General features: G+C 43.3%; 4 protein-coding genes across 9 annotated transcripts in view; 1 reads left to right on the top strand and 3 right to left on the bottom strand.

Annotated features, from left to right (window-relative positions):
* The window catches only part of adck1 (aarF domain containing kinase 1), a 75,124-nt gene extending 68,790 nt beyond the window's left edge, over positions 1–6,334 (bottom strand). Inside the window, exons 1-4 of one of the 4 annotated variants that reach the window (XM_031866710.1) lie at positions 6,163–6,334; positions 5,829–5,910; positions 4,561–4,702; positions 3,986–4,069 (exon numbers count right to left, since the gene is read on the bottom strand). In XM_031866710.1, coding sequence (XP_031722570.1) covers positions 3,986–4,069; positions 4,561–4,692 — 216 coding nt within the window. In that variant the 5' untranslated portion in view covers positions 4,693–4,702; positions 5,829–5,910; positions 6,163–6,334. The other 3 variants (XM_031866713.1, XM_031866711.1, XM_031866709.1) reach the window with 3 other exon arrangements.
* A 1,428-nt stretch (positions 6,335–7,762) lies between these two features.
* On the bottom strand, positions 7,763–10,754 carry slirp (SRA stem-loop interacting RNA binding protein). Its single transcript, XM_031866807.1, has 4 exons — positions 10,674–10,754; positions 10,430–10,488; positions 10,223–10,330; positions 7,763–10,035 (listed from the first exon to the last, which is right to left on the bottom strand). The coding sequence occupies exons 1-4, from the start codon at positions 10,738–10,740 to the stop codon at positions 9,967–9,969; spliced, it is 303 nt and encodes a 100-aa protein (XP_031722667.1). The 5' UTR covers positions 10,741–10,754; the 3' UTR covers positions 7,763–9,966.
* Positions 10,755–12,044: 1,290 nt separating this feature from the next.
* Positions 12,045–17,010, top strand: alkbh1 (alkB homolog 1, histone H2A dioxygenase). Its single transcript, XM_031866818.1, has 6 exons — positions 12,045–12,182; positions 12,447–12,555; positions 12,675–12,837; positions 12,936–13,026; positions 13,622–13,815; positions 13,988–17,010. Exons 1-6 carry the CDS (start codon positions 12,045–12,047, stop codon positions 14,445–14,447), a joined length of 1,155 nt encoding a protein of 384 aa, XP_031722678.1. The 3' UTR covers positions 14,448–17,010.
* Positions 15,904–20,466, bottom strand: ldah (lipid droplet associated hydrolase). Of its 3 annotated transcripts, none has more exons than XM_031866821.1 (7): positions 20,392–20,466; positions 19,849–19,995; positions 19,471–19,605; positions 19,092–19,261; positions 18,756–18,996; positions 18,484–18,566; positions 15,904–18,383 (listed from the first exon to the last, which is right to left on the bottom strand). In XM_031866821.1, exons 2-7 carry the CDS (start codon positions 19,985–19,987, stop codon positions 18,195–18,197), a joined length of 957 nt encoding a protein of 318 aa, XP_031722681.1. In that variant the 5' UTR covers positions 19,988–19,995; positions 20,392–20,466; the 3' UTR covers positions 15,904–18,194. The 3 variants fall into 3 exon arrangements, with proteins under 3 accessions (XP_031722681.1, XP_031722682.1, XP_031722680.1); XM_031866822.1 differs by lacking the exon at positions 20,392–20,466 and adding an exon at positions 20,084–20,384; XM_031866820.1 differs by lacking the exon at positions 20,392–20,466 and having other exon boundaries at positions 19,849–20,384.
* Between the last annotated feature and the right edge of the window lie 2,180 nt (positions 20,467–22,646).

Here is a 22,646-nt window from a genome sequence, read left to right as displayed (position 1 = left end):
CACACACACACACACACACACACACACACACACACACACACACACACTCAAATGTTTACTACAGCGTTTCCCACAGCAGAGCTTAGCTAGTGCAGAGGACAAAAAGCAGTCCATCTGTTCTCTCATTGCAGGGCATGTTCCTCCACTCATTTGGCAGACTTGAGAGTGCTCCCATGCTTGTTCTAATTGGCTGTGAATGGCCCCTCGCTTCACTCGGGGCAGCCTTTGATGAGCTTGGAAGACTGGCTGCTTAAGTGGCTTTTGAGTGAAGCTCTTCATGAGAGGCTGAATAGCAGCTCGGCTGCTCTGCTGAGAGACGAACATGGGGAGACACTCTAGCAGGACGATGAGGAAGATGAGACGCACAACCAAGAGCTCATTTACTGTGCAGTCAAACGTGCCCCTGGTGACACAAACACTGCAGTGTTTCCCAGACGTCGATGTATTTGTGGGGGCCCGCCACAATGTCAACACTGACTGCCACACACTGATTGTATATCCTTTTATTTTTTCCCAAATTCTTCATTTTCTAAATTCTGTGTTGTACGATGTATGCATATGTTTTCATCAGAAAGATCTAATTGTGTGGCAATATAATGAATGAATGGATTTGCTGTAACACAACAGCTCTGCAATAGATACGACCATGATGAGCGTTTGATTTTAGAGAGATGTTAAATCTATTGACAATAAGATGTATTGACGAATCAATAATTGATATCAATATTAAATCTAACTCGCGGTAAGACAACAAACATGCCGTTCATGGAATTTTAAATTCGTATCCCTTACATAACTCATAACAGAAAAGATATTACACCACTGTAGCATGTTACTCAGTAATGTGTTGACACTGGTTCAGCTGCTACCATGGCTACACATGCAAGTATGGATGGTGTAACACAGGTGTCTTCAACGTTTTTTTTAGGCCAAGGACCCCCAAACTGATAGACAGAGCAGGGACCCCCGACTATATATATTGTATAAAATTGTGTTTTATATTAAATGGGACTAGTGCCATGTATAAACATACCTCTTTATTGTGCATTCAATACTCAGCTATTCAAATAATACACAGGTTCATATATTCATGTTTTAATTTTAAACATGTGCAAGGTACAGTGAGTGGCTGTGCCACTTCCATTTATAAACATACCTTGTCAGCTGATACCAATATCAACATTGTCTGTCAATTGCATGATAATCATGCATACAAGCTATTCAAATTGACGTTTTTTTAAATAAATGTGGAAACGAAAAATGAGTGATGGCCTATTAGTGCCACTGCCATGCATACACATACCTGTAATCTTGCATACAATACTGAACTATTAAAATAATGGACAGATTCATGTGTTTTGGTTGAGTTACAAAACGATCCATTTTCACTCATAACAATGTCCATACACTTGGCATGATAATATACTGGCCTCAGTAGTTGAGCTGCAGTGTTTTAGCCAGGAATATCTTGCAAAAATTATTCCACAAGAATTCGTAAATGTCGTTTTTTCATTTTTTCTTACAACGGTATCTTCTTTTCAAATAATATTACAGCATCCTTGTGTCTGGGATCTTAGTCAGCTGGGGACTGAATAGGCTCTCAGTCAATCAGGGGGAACCTGACAGAGCCAGCATGCGACCTCGTGATTGGCACAGCAGCGATAGGGGCGAGTCCTCCTCTTAGTGTGCAGGAGGCTTGGAGGGACAGGTCCAGGCTAGTCTCGTGCTGTGAGTGAACCGGTGGCCAGCTTGAGAGACCTCCTGTGTGCATTTCTGACTGAAAGACAACATCTGCCTCTATTTATCTATTTGCTACAATATGTTGGATTGATGTTAATGTATATTTCAAGACATTTAAATTTGTGGAAAAAAAATTGGGGGAAAAAAATATTCAGAAAAATTGTCTAATCAAGCAAAAATTTCACAACCCCCCTGCAGTACCTCCGCGGACCTCCTAGGGGTCGCGGACCACCTGTTGAAGGCCTCTGGTGTAACACATAACTCTTCATCCCAGCATCCATCATATGTAAAGAGCTGGACTCAGTCATCTCCCTTCTCTGTTCAGACAGAAAAATACACCGCAGGGAAAAGACACTAAACAAGAGTGGAGCTGCTGTACGGTGGCCTCACCTCTAGGACTTCAGAATAATGAGGAGGAGAGCCTCCTCTCTGGATTAAAGCCGCACCATGCATTCATTCTAATCAGCATGTGTAGCCAGGCTTGACCAGCAGGGCGCTGGGGGCTGCACCTAGTGTCTGTGTGTATGTTAGTGTGTGTTGCCAGCCATGCTGAACCCCTGCTCTTCAAGGTTCACCGCAGCTCTCTGGCTGCAGAGATCTTGGTGGGAGCAGTTGGTCTCTGACCTTTCAGCAGCCGTCTCCTGAGGGGACCTGACCGAGCTGTGGCCTTTTAACAAACGCCAGCACAGATCACTCAATGCACACCAGCTGACATTTACCGTTATTACCTTCATCCTACTAATGAGATTCCCCCTACAAAATATGATCCCGTTTGGTTGATTTGACTATGAGTAATAATGCAAACGGATGTTCTAACAATATGTATGCCGCTGACAATCTCACGTCTACTTGAGGTTAATCTCCATCTCTGTTTGGATTTCCTGGCCTGACACTTTTACCGTTTTGAGTTTATTCTCAGCGCTCTCATCAACCACGCTTCCAGCTGCAGCAGGTGTTTGGTGAAGGATAGTGCGCCGCTTATTCTCTTAGTCTCACAATTAAGAATCAGTGTTTCTGCTGATAACGAGAGGCAGTGAGACGAGAGGCAGTGAGACGAGAGGCAGTGAGACGCGGGAGACGGGCCCCATGAGCAGATTATCATAGACCTTTGATACGACAGACGTATACAACGCAGACCTGCTGATGCACGTTAGACCCATTCACGAATCAGCTGTCACTCTATTGGTCTCTGTGAAAAGAGACTTCCCTCTGCAGTGTAGTTCATACACTTCACTGATAACCCACAGACCTGGAGAGCAACACCTCAACATTTTTGAGCGAGCCGTATTTGCCACATCCATTTTATAATCGAGAGTTAAAACCAAATAACACGTCCTGTTGTACAAATTGGCCACAATATCAGTTAACAGTCAGTAATAGCTCATGTAATCTATAGCTTTCTACACAACCCTGTCTAACACACAGTTAGAGATGGTGAACACAGCAGAACATTTAGCAGCTCAAAAGACAGATTTTCTAAAAGAAAGTTTGGACTTACCTTCATCAGGCGGACACGAACACATCTTGACAATAATCAAAGTGTTTCTGTGTCTGCTGGACGTCTAATGAAGCAACGGCATGCTAACAAATTCAATCATCAATTTAGAGGTGATATGTTAATGTTGTGTTTACAGCTCCATTCTGCTGCAAGAGTTTCCCCACAGTTGGGATCAAGTTGTGAGGTGCATGACGACACAACAGCTGGAGTACTTAACAAATCAGAAAACACAAAATAGGAGGCATAGCCACGCATCAAGAGATAGACTCCTCCCTAAAAGCAAGCCTCATCTAAACTGATTGGTTCAACACGTGTGGCCCTGCGTTCAGCTCTCAGTACTTTCATAGAGTTTAGTTTGGTGCTTTCAGATGCCAGCCTCACTGTTAGCTGGTCACCTTCTGATCATACCGGCTATGTTCATTCACTGCTTACGCAAACCCAACCATTCCTACTACTGCTGACTGTTTTATCCCCGTTATAGGATTTTTTTGGGGGAGGGGGGGGGGTCCAATGACAGAGGATGTCTAATGTCTCGTTTGTAAAGCCCCATAAGGCATATTTGTGAGAATAGGCTATACAAATACAATTGAAAATGTTCCTTGCTACTTGATAAACAGGGAAGAATGTTAGAAGAAGAAACATCCCCAGTGAGCTCTTCGAGCTGCAGTTTGTGCAGCCGCCACGCTGTGCTGTAGTCGGTTGATTGAGTGCAAGTGTCCCCACCTCGATGACAAAGTGTTCTCCTACCTTGGACCTGAGCGCCCAGTACTTCTCCGTGTCGTATTCCACATGTTTGAAAGCAGTCATATAGTCCAAACTGATGACCGCCGTCTGCAGACAACAGAGCAGTGACATGTAAAGAAGTGAGGAGTCAACAGGTACACTTCTATATCAAAATAAAGCTGAATTATTAATAAAGCTAAAAAAATCTATTTATTTTCCTCCTGTAAAACAAAACATGACCAACCGGTTTTTACCAATAACATCATGACATCCATCAATCAATCTGCAACTCTTAGAGACACGGTAGGTGTTTATCAACAGTCAGTCCTCTGTAGCTCCGTGTCACGCTACAAGCCCGCCCACTTTTTAACAGTCCAATGAAATAATAAAAGATTTGATCTAAATCTCTCGTAACTGTACAAATATTAACTTGAAAATATTGTTTCACTAAGGAAAACTTCTGTTTCACTGGGCTTTAACATAGTGCTCAGTTAGGCTTGTATGTATGGCTGACATGTAGATAGAATCGCCATTTATTGGTCCGAGTGTGCTAAACTAACTGTTAGTTACAAGATCTATTCTGGTGTGCAGTGACTCACGGTGGCTGCGGCTCGTCCAAAGCGGACGACACTCAGGTCATTGAGGTTCAGCTGTCTGTTGTAGAGGTAGAACCCGGAGGAGGCGAACACTGCTGTGGCCAGAGAGGAGACTTTGAGGAGGTGACCAGCCATCAGGGAGCAACTATGGGAGGAAGAATGAACATGGAGCTTTAACAAAAACACAGACAAATATAAACTGTGGATCTCACTTTGCTGTCTGCCGACCAGACTTGTAGGACTTGAGAATTTTGTGCAGGTGCTTCTCTCCCGAGACAGAGCTAAATGATGTCCAACATCTGCGTCTGCCTCGCTCTCGTGAGGTCATCGTTGACCACGGGTTCATGGCGTCAGAGCAAGTCGGGATCAAGTTGGACACAAATCTACCCAGCATGCATTGTGCGCCGATCGCCGGTGATCGGTTCTGATCAGGACCGGCTCACCTCGAACCACCCTAATGATTCACGTGTGCACACATTCACAGCCATTCATCTGCTGTTTAAAATCACAGCCTCTTGTCAAGCATCTTTGTGGAAATGTCTGTCTGTCACACCTGACAATGTTTTGAAAGACATGTGAAAAATAATATGACACATTTCTCATCCCCTGTAATTAAAGAGTAACTTCCACAAAGTTGGTCGACACTGAAGATACAAAATGGAAAAAAAGGAATGGTGAAAATCCGTGCAGCGGTGTCACATCTGTATCATCTGACTTTAAATCACTTGTTCCAAAAGCACTGATTCCTACACTTGAACATAACCTTCCTCTCTATCCTTCAAACTCCACACCTCCTGTTTGTAATGCGAGCTTGCTGTAATAAAGTTCTGGTCTTCAAACCCAAGCTGTGGGGGTCCCAATGACATCACAGAGAGCCGTTTTACTTGAGAAGCACGTAGCCGTAATGACGAGTACATTAAACTTATGTGCAAAGTGGTGGAACGCCCCTTTAAACCAGTTCGCCATATTGCATTCAGAAATGTGGCAATTAAAAGTGTTCTTGTTTGCGAAGACACACCTGTATGTTGTTACATTGTTCCGAATACATGTCAGACATCAGCAGAAGCCCCTCTTCAACTCGGCGTGCACATTAAACAGTAAATGAAAGCCGTTCCTGTGAAGTTAATCAGTCAAAGACAACTTGTATAACGTCACATGCACAGACCGGTACGTTTGGTAACACGCGTGGTGAAGTGGACGCAACTACTAGCACTCACAATGTCACATTATGCAACAGCTTCATGTGAAACAGCTCGTGGACGTTACCCTACCTGTGTGCTCATGGGGTTCGTTCAGAGAACCGCGCGCGCTGTCTTCAATTTACCTTCTGCTATGACCTCAAAGCTTTTTGACCTGAAAGCGAAGAATTCTGGTTAACGTAGTGTCGCGAGAGACGAAGGCTGCTGCATTCACAGTTAATACCGACACTCTCACGAGACTTTGACGTATAGAGAGGTTGCCTTTAAGTTGTCCGTCAATGCAGCCAGCGTGTATGCGCTGATATAGTGTCAATATCTACCTCTATTGTCGGTGTTTATGATAGATAGAAAACTACAGTTCGGTCAACCGCGGACCCCGATGAGGTATTTCACACGCGTCACACACCTTGGGCTCGTTCGAGATGCTTCTCGCCTGGAAAGTAGACCGTCTACTTTCAGGGACAGCCAATAGCTACTTTCCTTACCGAGGAGTTAGCAACACTGAGTGGACGAGAGCAGGCGGCAGCAGCAGCAGGGGGCGGTGACAAGAAACTCTGTACTTCTCAAAAGTCTCTCCAGCTGTTAAAGCCGGCTGACAGCTGATCCAGCTGTGATCAGCTGATCCGCCGTCATCAGAAACAGACGTCGCTTCACGTGACGATAAAAAAGGAAAGGATATCACTTTTCTCTAAAAACATATTTCCTTGTTTCCTCTCTCAATGCATCCCTGGTCTGGTGGGAGGGACTAAGGATACATCCCAAGTCTCTTATTTGTAATTTCCAAGAGACTTGGGATGAACCCACATGCTTCCTTTATTAGCTCCTTTAGCATAGGAAACACTGGACCTTCCCTTACGAAAGGAAAGTAGATAATTCCGCCCCACAATTCCATGCGGCGGCAGCATTTAAAGTGACGCCCCTTTCGGCCGTCCATGAAAACAAACGATATGCTTATGTTACACAGGTTTAACAATCATACTCATGCAGTCATAAAGTAATGGGATTCATGTTGATGAATATGAACAGACAGTGCCAATGGAGTCATGCTTTAGTTGCTCTTTTTGTAGTCCTTCGTTGTAGTTTCATTGACAGACCTTTTCCCAGCTCCTCATGAACTCTCCTTCACATCTTTCCTGGACCCCATGGCGTTTACAGCAGCACCAAGACATAAATCAATACATATAACTATGGCACGTAACATATATAAATATTAGATGCCACACAAGCTAAAATGATAATAGAATAAATATAGAAATCATACAAGAGCATTTTGGGACAAATGACACAGTAAAGTGAGGTGGTGTGATTGATAGCAGCAAATTCAACAGTGTAAACAGCGTACATCAGGTCATATATAATATGATTCAGCAATGGTACTCTGTGTTTGTCTGTATTCATATAGTCTCAATGTAACATTTTGACATAATATAGTACAATATGTTACATTATGATGTGGGATATGAGACATATATGGTGTAGTAGCGTAGTAACATATGCTGCAGGTGTGCCTGTGATGTGTGAATGTGAGATAGTCCTGATGGGCAGGTGGCACCTTGCATGGTAGTGTAATGGTAAAAATATGCATTTGAACTTTGTGTCCTCGATGTGAACTCGCAGTGAACTCGAAAACTTACGTGTCATCTATTAAGGAAAATGGCTACTGGAAAAGTAACAAAACTACTTGCAAAGTGGCAAGAACAACTTGTTCCTTACATGGAGTAAAGAAAGTGCAAACTAAGCAGTAATCAGAACTGGTGGTTGAAACACCTCATGTTACCTTGAATGTATTGAAGCTGTGAAGTCAGCTGGATACAGCAGACACGCCCTCGTGGGTGCTGCACTTTTGAGAAATAACTTGTTGCTGTACAAATAAAGGGGCTTGTGTGTTACATATTTTGAAGCATTCACAGTCTACTGAATACGTAGCTGTTGTGTTTTCTTCCCTCTTGCAAGAGAATAAACGGAAAAAGACAACTTTGAATCTTGTTAAGACTTTATTGATTTGTGAATCTTCTCCCGATTAACAAAGAAATCTTCCACAACAGTAGCTCCTGTCATCAGTGTATGAATGGGTGTGAATGGATGAATGACGACATGTAGTGTTAAAGCTTTGAGTTTACCAAGTATACAGTACATAATAAAAGTTATAACAGTTTAAGATTTAACTTAATATGTTGTGAAGTACGACAATATAAGATAAAATTGAATAGGATATCAAACATATGTTAACATGTTACAGTATAATATAAAACAAGAACATATCTAGAGTATGATGAGGTATTTTCATTAGAAGACAATGGAGATAAAGAAGTGAGATGTCCCCTTACATTGCTTTTGTAATCTTTCTCTAGACATCTATATACATACTTTCTATATCCTTGTGCTAAATTCCACAAAACGATATATTTTTTAAATCTTCCAGGGGGGGCATGGCCCAGGACCACCCTAGGAGGTTCACATCAGTGTCATCTTTTTTGCAACCCTGTTTATTAAAGTGGAATAAAACAGAATATGACCTCATTAATCCCCATGGGTGAATCCACTCAAACACCCCGTACACAACACGCTGCCAGAAACTGGGAAGGAATGAGGGCACAACAGCATGAGCCTGCATCTAATATTACTGTTATTTTACCAGATGTTTGTGATATCTGGCTAGGGATTCAAACCAGCAACCTTCAAGCTGCTAATCCACTCCTCCAACCTACCGCCCATGTTGGCCACCCACCATTTCTACTGTAGCAGGCTCAGACGGTCTCTGGTGAGGTAGAGGAGCTGGTGCGTCGTGGTGGTGACTCTGATCAAGGTGCTCGTGATCAGCTCGCCGTGCAGAGGGTGTTTGTGGTCCACGAAGCTCACCGAAGAATATATTACATATTAATTTTCTCATCAAAACCTTGACGTCAAACGTTAATTTTAAAAAAAGGTAATTGATTTTCTCTTGAAAAGCCAGACCAGTGGGCAACACCAGAGCACCGTGGGAGAAATGCTCGAATGTACACGTTTATATGCCCGTTTGGCAGTATATAATGTAACTAAGTACATTTACTCCAGTATAGTACTTGTATACTGTAGGGTTACTTCTACACAGTTCAGATATCCGTTGCCTACTTTTTACTGAACAAACAAAATATTTGCATAAAAATATATGAAGTGCAAATAAAACCTGCTTTGGTAAAAAGAACACTACCCGACAGATTCTGTTCATCAATAAGTCGATTGACAGAACATCTCGTCATCTTTTCATGATGACTTTCGACGTTTAGACTATTGTTTGGACAAAGCATTGTGAACGCATCACTTTGGCCTCTGGGTAATTTGTGACATCATTTCTCATGAATCAAGAACATAATCATCAGACTAATCCATAATCTAAATTATCAATAGGTGCTGTCCAATAGAAAACGTGTAAATTAGCTCCACCTCCACCGACTACACCGACGCTATTTACACATTACTGCATCCGTAATAATGACCTCATCATATTTATCTGTCATTGCACAACTACTTCTGCTTCTTCCTGATTAAACTTACTTATATGTTTTAAGTAGGATTTGGAATGCAGGACCTTTACTTTGGAGTGTAATGCAGTATTTCTACAGTGTGGTATTGGTACTTTCAATTAGGGATTAGAGTACTTCCCCCACCGCTGCAGGAGTTTACTGCCCCCTGGTGGCCAATCATTCAACCTGCTCCACCAGCTACTATCCATGGTTTGGTCGTGTCCAAAAGGCAGTAGTGAAGGAAGTACTCGAGTAAAACCACTAAATGAAATACTACGGTACAGGTTATCTCACGACAGAAGACACAGTAGATTCCAACACTGGAGATCAGTGAATGGTGTTTTATAAAGTTGGCATTAACCTGCTATTTACTGTGACAGGATGCTTACAGGAAGTACAACACTATCAACGACAATAAGGACTATTATTATTACTACTACTACTACTACTACTACTACTACTACACAGCGCATTCAAACAATGGCAATCATGGTCAGGCCCACAGTCACTGAAGGTGAAGGAGGAACACACTTGGGTCATTCTTCAGAATGGAGATCAAAACACCAACCCAGGTGTACTGGTCCAAATGCCCCACATATATCCAGCAGCTGAGGCAGCAGGAGCAAACACAGTCTTAGTGAGCTGGGGCCGGGCAACAGCAGCAGCAGCAGTGTGTCGGTCTCGTCACACAGCAGGATCACGGAGCTTCAGTCCTGTTCTCCGTCTCTGTTTGACCTCTGCCCTGCAAACGGACGTCTGTTCCTCTGAACCTGCAGCTGAAAACAAACAAACGGGGGAATCCAAAAGGACATGAGACATGGTGCGATAATGTGAAGAGTTTCAGGTTCTGCCTCATACTGGAACCATGTCATGTTTAGTATGGTGTCTAAGAACATACGTGCCAGCCTCACATGCTTCAATTTATTGAGATGCTGTTGCATTTTGACCATCATGTAGGTTTACCTTAGCTCCCTCCAGCACGTGCGGGTCTTTCTGCAATGCGTTGTTCAGCCCTTCCTCTGTAGAGAAGCCCACCCAGCAGAAGCCTCTGTGGAAGCCGGAGTCTTTATCCTGGAGCGACAAACAAACACAAAGCAACGAATGAGCAGGTTTGGCAGAAGAAGAAAATAAGAGTCCTTCAGTCATTCTAATGCTGTGACAACAACTTACAAATGGAAGCAGACACTTCTTCACGGGGCCGAACTGTGTAAAGTACTCCCTCATCTCCTCTGCGAAACAAACAGGAACACGTTATCTCCGTTCACGTCCCATGCAGAGGCTAACAGCTAGCTAAGGTGACAGTGGTAGCAAGGCAAGGCTGCATACAGAGGCCAACCCTTGTACAAATACAGATGTTGACACACCACGCTGCCACTACACATCAATGCGTATTTGAACCATTAAATAGACTTACTGCCGGCTATAGTCCATGGTACTTTAGACACGAAGACCTCGAACACTTTCTTGGACGGCGCCGCCATGTTTTGCCCTTGTCTTCTTCTTCTTCGATTTAATGGTGGTATACAAACCAGCGTTTAAGGTGCATGTCGCCACCTAGTGTACCGAAGTGTGTAACATCATGACTTTATGACAATTGTCATTTAAACACGATAATAATTGTATTATTTATAAATAAAAACCCTGTCTTCATATAGAAGTTATATTCTGGATATTAAACCCGTTTCATTCCAGTGTTTAAGTAAAGCCCTTTTAACCTGAACTTGTTCGTCCCCCGTCTCTAACAGTCCTTTGATGCTCCACTCTCCTCCCTCATCTACCACTCTGCCCTTCAGCCTTCCTCCTTCCACACTGAACCTCCTACACTCTATCAGCACATGTTCAACCGTTTCTTTACAGTTGTATATCTCACGTTCATCCCACACTGTCTTTTTTTAATGATGTCCTGACCTTATCCTAAACAAGGTAACATCTCCGTTTCTACATTACCTCCATCAATTCTGACTCTGACTCACGTCTCAGTTTTGTTATAATTTCTACCCTTACTGTCATTATTTCAGATTTCCTGCCAGGATGTCATTATTCCGTGCTGTACCTCGTTTCCCTCTGTTCCAACATGTGCCGGTACACAACCAAAATGTACATCTAATCCTAATGTTGTAACTTCAATAATGATATACATTTCAGTTTAAAAAATCCTCTTGAATTGTTTGACCTGATTGATCAGATATCGTATCGTGAAGTGCTTGCCAATACACAGCCCTATAGTAACCATCTTTTTTTAACATAAAGAAGGCTTATAATATGATGTGGAAGGAGGGATTATTAATAGAACGAGGGGTTAGAGGCCCGATGTACAAACGGATCAAGGATTTTTAACATGGAAGAGTCATTCAAGTCATTTTCTTTTGTCTAAAAATGGACCTCCTCAAGGTAGTATATGTGACTGACGGGGCAATTTGGAATAGTGGAAATAATTTTGAATTTACTGTGAAGAAAATACAAGAGGCTTTTGTTAAAGTAGAATAATGCATGGAAGCCCATTTCTGCCAGTGTGATGAAAATAATAAAGATCCTGGAAGTCATTATTATGAGAAACTTTCTCATAATAATGACTTAGTGTCTTCTCCTCCACACTGTGTGGGTTTGACTGAGGGCTGAGAGAAGGGCCCTGCTTTTAGTCTTAAAGAGGTGGAGGTGGGTGGCCATTCTTTTCTTTACTTCTTTATTATCATTAGAATGAGTGAAACACGCTGTACCAGCTGGTGGCGGTAATGCGCCATAGAGTTGTTGACTCACCAAAAAAGAAGAAGAAGACGATGACGTCATGGCCAAGATGGCGGCCTCCATGGTGGAGGGTGGTGAAGATGCATTTCGAAAAATATTCAAGTTTTACAAGAGAAGAAACCCTCCGCCAGATTTCAGCGATGTCATCGACTTCTCCAAAAGAGCACCGAGTGACCAGGTGAGGACACGTCCGAACAATGTTTAACCGGAAACCCGGAACTGTGAACGTTAGTTTAGTGCATTTTAACAACACGGTTATAAATAGAAGTGTAACAGAGAGGAATTAATCAGCATCCCTGACACAGACTCTGGAAGTTTTCACGTTTTTTTGGGAAATGAAGCATATTTGTGGCACCATGGTTGTAGTGGGTTACATTACATTTCACAGGGGTCTCTGTTTAAGCTGCCACTTCAGTGTGTACAGTGTCTGTGTGATTGACAGGTAGTCCCTGCTGCACTGGGCCCCGGTGGAGTGAGTGATGTGGAGGCTGCCAGGGTTGGATTACAGCCCGTCAGAGACTGGAGAGCTTTCGGCCTGCAGGGCTACCCAGGTACACGCAGGACAGGAGGAGAGACGGGCAGCTGTCCCACCACAGTGCTCCAGTGAGACAGCATGTATGATAATGAGTTTAGTCTTTGACCCAGTACTGCACTGCTGTGTGTTGTTCAGGGTTCATGTTCATCTCCAACCCGTTCCTGCCGGGCTCCCAACCCTCCTGGGTCAGACAGTGTCTGAAGATCTACCCTCGGAAGCCCAACGTCTGCAACCTGGACATGCACATGTCTCCCTCTGACACCCAGGACATCTGGGACAAGAGCGTTCATGGCCTCAGGTGAGATGTTCCTGACTGAATCTGTCTGACCTGACGCCTGGGCCACTTAGGCTCCATGTAGTCCGTCTCTGTAAGTGTGCCGTGTTTGATCCCCACAGCTGTCCTCCCTCTGGAAAGACTCAACCGAAGACTCTACTTGACAGGCTGCGCTGGGTCACTCTGGGATACCATTACAACTGGGATACCAAGGTAATCAACCCCACTGCTCTGTGAGAGGAGCAGAAATCAATACCAATATTCTGATCACAAACACAGTTTATCAGCATATTATTTACATTTGACCTTTTATCACAGAATTCTAATTCCTTTGTGAGGGTATGCACTGATTTGGCTTAGTGGTTAAGCTGGTGACCATGACCCATGACTTCTGTTGCATCTCTCTCTCTCATTATCTCATCTGTCTGTAATACTGGCCTTCAAAATAAAAGCACAGAATAGTCTGAAATATAAAGAAATACAGACTTTTAAAGTCAGCTCTATCCTGTACAGTTTAATTCTTAACAAACCAATTATGTTTAAGCACTGTCATTGTCAAAAGCCATGAAGGTTCATGTGATGAAGGCCACCAGGAGTAAATAGACACATAAACTCTGGCAAATTTAAGGATGTTTTTGTCCCTTACACTGTTTGAGATGATGCTTTTATTTCTTTTTTTACATTTGGCCAAAAGTCTTGTAGTTGTTGCAAAGAGGGAAACATTCGTAAAAGATAATAGACCCCGTGTGTTCCAACATATCTCGTCCTGCTGCTTTTTGACTGTTTCCTTTTGTTGTTCCATTCACAGACTTACTCCGCCAACCACCACACTCCTTTCCCAGCCGACCTCCACTCGCTGTCCTCTCAGATAGCGTCGGCCTGTGGGTTCCCGGGCTTCAACGCAGAGGCGGGAATCCTCAACTACTACCGATCCGACTCGTCTCTGGGAATCCACGTGGACGAATCGGAGCTAGATCACAGCCGACCGCTGCTGTCCTTCAGGTAAGAGGGGAGAACAAACACTGCGGAGAGGATTTTTAGAATGCCAAGCACTTTTGTGTTGTTATGTGTTTTATTGGACGTTGCCATATGAGACAGAAAAGGACTTCATTGCCAGGTTAACTACAGGAAATACTCCCAACACCCTCACCGGGCATCTTGTCTTTTCTGATAGTTTCGGGACGTCGGCTATCTTCCTTTTGGGAGGCACCCGCAGACAGGACCCCCCCACCGCTATGTACATGCACAGCGGGGACGTGATGGTGATGTCGGGACAGAGCCGCCTCCTCTACCACGCTGTCCCACGCATCGTAGCGGCACCCCAAGGCGGTCCGGTGTCGGCGTCGGAGACGGACGGCTGCGGCCCGCTCTCACAGGAGGACGGCTCTGTGGTGGAGCCGCTGTCGGAGCAGGACCGGGCCGCGTGCTCCAGGTACACCCACAGCTCCAGGGTGAACGTGACCGTCAGACAGGTGCTGGGGCCCGGACAGAGCTTCCCAGAAACACCCTCTTCTCACCAAAGGACCGACGCAGAGCAGACAGAGGGGCGCCACGGCCGACCGGCAGACGGAGAGAGAGGGAAGAGGAGGAGGAGGAGCAGTAGCTGTGACTCTGTTGATACTGCAGAGACATGACACAGACCACCTGCTGAGGACCAGACTAAAGAAATGAAGACGGCTGCGTTCCAGCCCCGTCAGTCAGAGCACCACATGCATGGATCGACACGCTGTTGGGACTGTTTGATGGTCTGAATCCAGAGTTCTGTGAAATGTACAAACAATTCACAAGTGAAACAGAAAAGCATTGCTTTCTGTAGCGGAATGTCTAAAGTCATGCATTATCAGTTTGATATATTTCGGGCTGCTGAAATAAGTTAAAGATATATAAAGATGGGAGGAAGTAAAACTTTATTTATATCGCTCTTTTTACAGCACACAGTTACCAGGTGCTACACACACACACACACACACACACACACACACACACACACAGAAAATATAAATGAATGAAGTAAAAATAGATTACAATATAAAACAAAGGACATTAAGAGCGGCTGATTATGCGGTTCCAATTAATAAAACTGGCAGCTGCATCTTGAACCAGCTGATTCAGAGCAGCTTGACTAAGGCCCGTTTACACCTGTTATCAATCTATAGGTATCATACCCAGATAGCAATCTTTATCTTTGATGTTCCCTGAATCAATAAGCAAAGTATGATACCATATTTGGAGTTTTTTTGTGAATGCAATCCATACAGCGTGAGCACATTCTTCTAAAGACTCCAGCCAGTTGAAAGGTACCTAACCGCCTCTTCCTGCTAACTCGAGCAAGTCTGACAGAACAAACCAATGGACAGCGTTACATCCCAAATACACATTTAGGTGTTTATACTTTGTCCATTGGTGTCTGTGTGATTTCTACAGAATGAAGTTGACCTCATTTGCATATTTAAACAAAACACATTGAACTTGTTTCATGATATGCATGATAAGACATATCCTAAACCTTTGACTTTAATGTATCAACAAGATGAGACGAGGATTTTGAACCTGGCTTCATCCAATGTTCTGACTTCTGTTCTGGAAATGTATGCAAATTCATGAAATGATGAATTAATTAAATGAATCACTATCCAGTGTCAGCATTGAATCCAAGTAGCTCTCCCTTCAGTAAAGCCCTGTGTATTGTAGAACAGTGTGCAGCCTGCTCTGTTGGCTCTCTGTGTCGGAGGGGGCGGACCGGTTCAAAGGTGAGCTTCATGTTAAGTTATATTATTATGAATTGAATATGAATATCCCTGGGATTTTTGACTCTTTGTGGTTTGATTGACATTGTTTTCATGCAAAAAAATAGGCAGCCTAACAAAAAGGCATTATTATTATACAAAACTATAAAATAAAACAGTGGTTTCCATTGTGAGTATCTGGACTTGGCAAAGCGTTCACATTTAGCTTTCATTACATGCTTTCCATGAAAAGAAAAGTCACAAAGACTTATAATTTTGGGAGATAAAACTTACAGAAAATGCCGGTCCCCTCCGAGTTCAGTCCCATCGGCATTCTGTGCATGACGTGGTCTATAAGCAGCACCAATACATAGTGGTGCAGAGATGTGGGTGTCGCTAGCGCAAAGAACACTGAACAGCCTGTAAAGAGCACAGATTCCATCTCTATCATTAGAAGCACACATGCCACACTCAAGCCTGTGGAGGGAAATCAAGTTGGCCACACGTGTGTATTACACCATGTAATCATCAGATTGTGATGTTTGCATTTGCAAAACTGTTACGTGTTTATTGCTTGGTATTTGTGTGTAGATTAGCAGTTATGAGTATCAAAAAGTATGCATTATTCATTGTACGCATTTGTAAATCGTATTTTTATTTGAGACAAAAGTCACTCCATACACGTGTGTCACGTTTTACACCGTAATGAAGCTCTGTGGTCAACAAGCATGTTTTAAATTATTTATCATTGAAGATATTTTGTAAATCTTAAGTTAAATATTCAACATATACTGACAGCATTGTAAGTTTGTATATCTTTTGTATGAGTTGACACTTGCTTTAGTAACTTAATGTGTCATTTGAAGTTAATCTTGAAACAAAAGTTCTATTTAAAAATCCGGTTAACCTGACCACCAGATGGTTTGTTCCAATGGACCACCAGATGGTTTGTTCCACTGGACCACCAGATGGCTTGTTCCAGCAGACCACCAGATGGTTTGTTCCAGCAGACCACCAGATGGTTTGTTCCACTGGACCACCAACTGGTTTGTTCCACTGGACCACCAGATGGTTTGTTCCAGCGGACCATCAGATGGTTTGTTCCACTGGACCACCAAATGGTTTGTTCCACTGGACCACCAAATGGTTTGTTCCAGTGTACTAGTACTTAGCAGGTGATTGACACACAAAAACATACACACAATATCTCACATCTCTTGTAATAGCCAACAATTCATGATTCAAAACTATATAAACTCTTCTAAAGTAGTATTTTTTGCATCACAACTTTACACACAAACACCAAATAAATAGTTATTTTCACTTGCCAACTGCACACTGATGTGATAAACACTATCGAGAGTCTTTGGCAGTTTCATTAGTGGCACGCTGTAAATATAATATCTAGTTTATTCTTAATGCACCGATACCAATGTCAGGCCGATACCATGTTTCAGTGACAGCAGGGGGATGATCTATTCAATTCAATTCTATGTTTATAAACTACATTACATACCGGAATTTGAATTTTCCAGTATGGAACAGTTTTGATCGAAAATACTAAAAAGAATTGTGTAATAAATGTATGTTGGTGTAAAGAGCCGCAGCATTACACTGTCTGATTTTGATATGTCGTTATCGGTCCCAGAGTGTCAAATACTGATGCACAAGGCCCCCTTCAGTATCTGTATGAGACAAACACAGGACTATCACCCAGGAGTCCGCTGTTCAAGTCCCAAAGCGTTCAGATTTATGTCGAAGTTCCATTAGTAATGTTTGTGACAGGCTTTCTGTACTTACGTTGCATTCCTACTTTGTTTTTCTAGTTATTTTAAGCCCGACCATGATGTATGTCCTAAATTTAACTTTGTGGTTTTGCCGTCTAAAACTCAGCAAGTGATTTAGTTTGAATTCACAGCGTGTTTACTGTGGAGCTACCCAGTGTGTTAGACAGTGGCCCGAGGGTCCTGACCAAGCACCCGTATGTGACCAGTTGGACTGGGAGCGTGTTGCAGTGGCACATACTCCAGATGCTCATCCAACAAAGTACCAGGACCAGTGAGGTCATGTTAGAGATGCACATTACACAGCCTCTATAGCAGAGCTCAATACTTGTATGGTAACCACTTGTGAGTGGACACGTTACAGCTGAGTCATGACTTGCTTCAGGTCTTTCAATGGACCATTGCATTTTGAGAGTACATCATCAAAGTTACAGCATTCGTCCACTGTAACAAGTTTGGAATGAAATCAGTTAGAAATGGATTTAAATGAATAATTGGAGTCTTGGCCTCACCGCTCTGGTTATCATCACTGTACGATACGACATGGACTTAGATGTGAACACTTCGAGGTGTGCTCGGAACCCTTTGTGGCTAAATGTCTCATCACATTACAGTCTGATGGTGTTTCACAGCACAGTAGCACTGACACAAGTAAACCAACGAACAGTAGATAAGATGAATATGAACCACCGTACGCCATTAAATCAACGACACATTCATATTTGACACATCTTCAGCACTGAGCCTGTATTCTCAGTTCAACTCCATGACGTGTGCCGATCCGAACGCTCCTGGTCTGGATGCAAGAGGGGGGGGGGGGGGGGTCGGCAGAGTCCACGTCAGACAGGCAGAGAGAAAGACAACGATGAGCTCATGTCCTCAAATCTCCACTGATCCAGTCAAACACCATCCTGCCAACTGGTTCTCCTGCATCCAGGACGAAGGCGTGGCGGAACCCGCTCTCACACAGTCGGAAATGTCCACATGGGAAGTCCTGCTTGATGTCATGGTAATACTGAACAGGGCACCAGTGGTCCAACGCTCCATAATAGAATATAAGCTGGAAATGGGAACACACAGACGGTTTACTGCTGAGGTTGACTTCTAGATTTAACACACGATAACAGCATTGGAACAATGTGTCGAGGCCCCTTTCCTACCTTTGCCAGGTTCTTCTTGATGGTGATGTTGTCCCTCTCCAGAACCGTCGTCATTTCCTGACCCCCCATGTACATGGCGTTAACTACAGAGAGGAACAAATCACACTGCTTTCATCATTCCTTTACATCACAAGTATGACATGAGACACAGGTGTGCACTTTCAAACCTCCGTAGAATACGATTCAGAGTCGATATGAAGCAGATTCCTATTTGTGACAAAAATGTGTGTTGTGTGTAAAACTGAAAAAGGTGAACAAATACAACAGCCCACCTGCACAGTCTCCACTGAGCAGACCTAAAGTGGGTTGGACTACGGTGTGGTCCAGGGACCGGATGCCGCCGAACACCAGTTTGATGAGGCTGGCTTTGAGTGCCTCGGGCAGCAGAGAGAGCAGGAAGAGAGGCAGGTAGGCCACGTAGCGCATGTGACACAGCACAGGGGTCATGACCCTCCCTTGAGGAGTCTCCGCCATGCGCTCAATGGTGGGAAACAGCATGACGGCTTTTAGAATCTGCATGGAGAAACAACACAGAATCTGACTCAGTGCTCTGTTTAAGACCTTGACACTGTCTCTTTAATGAGCCACCCTGGCTTATTGCAACCAACCTTGAGGTCAGGATTTCTCTTCATAATGTCCAGGATGATGAAGCAGCCGATGGAGTGTCCCACCAGCACCACGCTGGTCTCTTTCGGAACATGTCTCCGGAGGAAGGCCAGCTTGTGTTCGATCTGCCCGCTCAGACCAAACACGTCCCGCTCCGCTGCCGAGGAGACATCTGTATGAAAGAAGTAAAATATTCAGAATCCATCAAATGTCTCTATGCTTACTTTGCTGTCCATGTTCAACTCACCTGAATGACTCATTAAAACCACTTCCATGTTTCAAAATATGTGAGGAACGTTCCTATTTCAAGTAGCATCATTATTCACGCTCTCTTCTCTTCCAGTGTACTGAGATTAGCGTGCGGAAATTAATATTCCGTACCTTCAACCATGTCCATGGAGTCCGGTAGCACACAGTGGCCAGCATGGCTCACGGCCCACACTGGGTGGTGGTAGCCAAACATACGGTGGAGAGTTTGCATGAAGGTCCTGTAGAAGCCCACTACGCCTGGGTTACCTGCATGGAAGACAGCAGAAGATCAGCACATGATGACATCATGTCAAGGTCATATTAGAGAGTAAAATGTTTAAAAACTGTTGAAATTCAACATTAAGTGCAGCTGAATGGAGACAATCACATCAATGGCACTATACATTTGTACTACTTAGTCCCAATGTTTCTGCACATTAGTTAGTTTGTGGTCAGTATGAACCGTGCAAGCACAGCATTGTCAACATTGTACTTCCGGAATACGCTCACCTGGAATGATGAGAAACAGCACCTTGTGTCCCGAGTGTAACCGACAGGAGCCAAACTTCAGAACCTCAGTGATGGCTCCACAACAGTAGCTGAAGTCCGTCTGCGGTTCGTCCCTCCCGTCTGTCACCGTGTCGTCCATCGCACTAGCTGTGAGGAGAGACGTGGGGAGAAGAACAGGAACACCGAGTTCAAGCTCCTGGTTCACACGCACACAGAATAACGTGAGCTGATATACCGTTAGTTTATCAGCAGGGTCCAAAGGTGACGCGTTCCTTCCACGTAAAAGGTTAAAAAGCGAGTCGTGCATGTGATGCGTTTGAGTTGTCAGATACAATCGGTATTTACAGTACAAGATATGCAACTCGCTCTAACAATATGAAGTATTAAAGTGACATGATTTAGCCAGTGGGTTGGTGCGACAGTGACAGTAGCTGAAATGAGTTCATATCAATGCTACATGCTAACGCTACTGACTGACGTTCACTTAAGCTAGCATCCTAGGGAACTGGTTTTCCGACGCTAGCAGACAAGTGTAATGTTTACCTAATAAGAATAAGATGACGTCCTCCCATTCATCTGCGTCTCTCTCTGTTTTTGCTCAATGTGAGGACTTCCTGCTGGATGCTGATTGGTCAGGCGGACCTTCTTCTCTTTATTAAAGCGTGCTTATTATCTAACTCACAGCCACGCTACTGCCCCCTGTACTGCCGGAGGGTAGATAGACAGAAGGTGCACGAAGGAAAGGTCATGTAAGAATGATGTGGTGTTTGTTATTATTGTACCAGAGAAAATACGTTTAAAAAACCACAATGGTCACCAAGGAAAAGATGTTTAAAAACCCACAATGGTCACCAAGGAAAATATGTTTAAAAAAACACAATGGTCACCAAGGAAAATATGTTTAAAAAAACACAATGGTCACCAAGGAAAAGATGTTTAAAAAAACACAATGGTCACCACCGAAAAGATGTTTAAAAACCACTATGGTCACCAGTGAAAAGATGTTCACAATTGGTTAAAAAGCAGTGGTGGGCTGTCAGGGCGTGCAAGGCCTTCTCTGCTGGCCTAAACAGAATCACAAAGTTATAGCTATTTTATAATTATAAAAGTTATTTGAAGACGTTGATTCACATGTAGACGTTCACATGTAGACCAGAAACAATAGTCTATTTGAGGATTTTCAGTCAGCATTTAGAAAGCATCATAGCACAGAGACAGCTCTGGTGAAAATTACGAATTACCTTCTATATGTGCATCAGACAAAGGACTTGTCTCTGTTCTTGTCTTGTTAGACGTTAGTGCTGCGTTTGACACCATTGACCATTACATCCTGTTACAGAGACTAGAACATTATATTGGCATTAAAGGAACCGCACTAAGCTGGTTTAAGTCCTATTCATCAGATCGATCTCAGTTTGTATATGTTAACGATGAAACCTCAGTGAATACCAACGTTAGTCATGGAGTTCCACAAGGTTCTGTCCTTGGACCAATTCTGCTTACGTTATATATGCTTCCTCTAGGCAATATTATCAGAAAACACTCCATAAGCACTTCACTAAATTTCAAGCAGCCTTAAGGACATAAAAACCTGGATGACCTGCAACTTCCTGATGTTAAACTCAGACTAAACTAAAGTTCTTCTACATGGCCCAGAACACCTCCAAAATCAATTATCTAAGGATTTAGTTTCTCTAGATGGCATTGCCCTGGCATCCAGCATCACCGTAAATAGTTACCTTTGATCAGGATATGTCCTTTCACTCCCACATATAACTAATTTCAAGGACTACCTTTTTTCACCTACGTAACATTTAAAAAATCAGGCACATCCTGTCTCAAAGCGAAGCAGAACAATTAGTTCATGCATCCGTTACCTCTAGACTAGATTACTGCAATTCCTTATTATCAGGCTGCTCTAATACGTCTCTTAAAGCTCTCCAGCTGATTCAGAATGCTGCAGCTCGTGTACTAACAAAAACTAAGAAAAGAGCCAGAGCCTTCAGTTATCAAGCTCCTCTTCTGTGGAACCAGCTTCCAGTTTCAGTCCGGGGGACAGACATGCTCACCACATTTAAGAGTAGGCTTAAGACTTTTCTCTTTGTTAATGCTTATAATTAAGGCTGGCTCAGGTTTATAGGTAGGGCTGGCTCAGGTTTGCCTTGGACCAGCCCCATGATATGCTGCTATAGGCATAGACTGCTGGAGGACTTCCTAGGATACACTGAGTTCCTCTCTCCTCTTCTCTCTCTCCTTCTATATGAATTCATGACTCATTGATGCTCATTACTAACTTTGCTTCTTCCCCAGAGTCTTTGTGCTTTCTTGCCTCATATGTTTCCATGGCCCTGCTGACACCCACTATCATTATTATTAGTCACATTACTATTGCTATTATCAAAACCATTATGGCTTTTATTAATATTCTACTCTATCCACTCCTGCTGTTATTATTAGTAGTCATAACGTTTATATCATTATTATGCTCACTACTCTCATTATATGAATCATTTCTGTCATATGCATTGAATGTGTTGTAACTCTGTTGTTGTTCATTCTGTACTCATGACATCTATCACACTTCTTTCCATCCTGAGATAGAGGGATCCCTCCTCTGTTGCTCTCCATAAGGTTTCTTTCTTTTATTCTTCTTTTCCCCTGTTCAAGGTTTTTTGGGGGGAGTTTTTCCTGAACCAATACCAATGTGAGGGTCCTGGGACAGAGGACGGTGTATGCTGTACGGATTGTAAAGCCCTCTGAGGCAAATTTGGGATTTTGGGCTACACTAAATATATTGA

Source organism: Anarrhichthys ocellatus, unplaced genomic scaffold (genome assembly GCF_004355925.1).
Source record: "Anarrhichthys ocellatus isolate YVR2014 unplaced genomic scaffold, GSC_Weel_1.0 scaffold36, whole genome shotgun sequence".
Classification (NCBI taxonomy): Eukaryota; Metazoa; Chordata; class Actinopteri; order Perciformes; family Anarhichadidae; genus Anarrhichthys; species Anarrhichthys ocellatus.
This window is presented reverse-complemented; position numbering and strand designations above follow the sequence as displayed.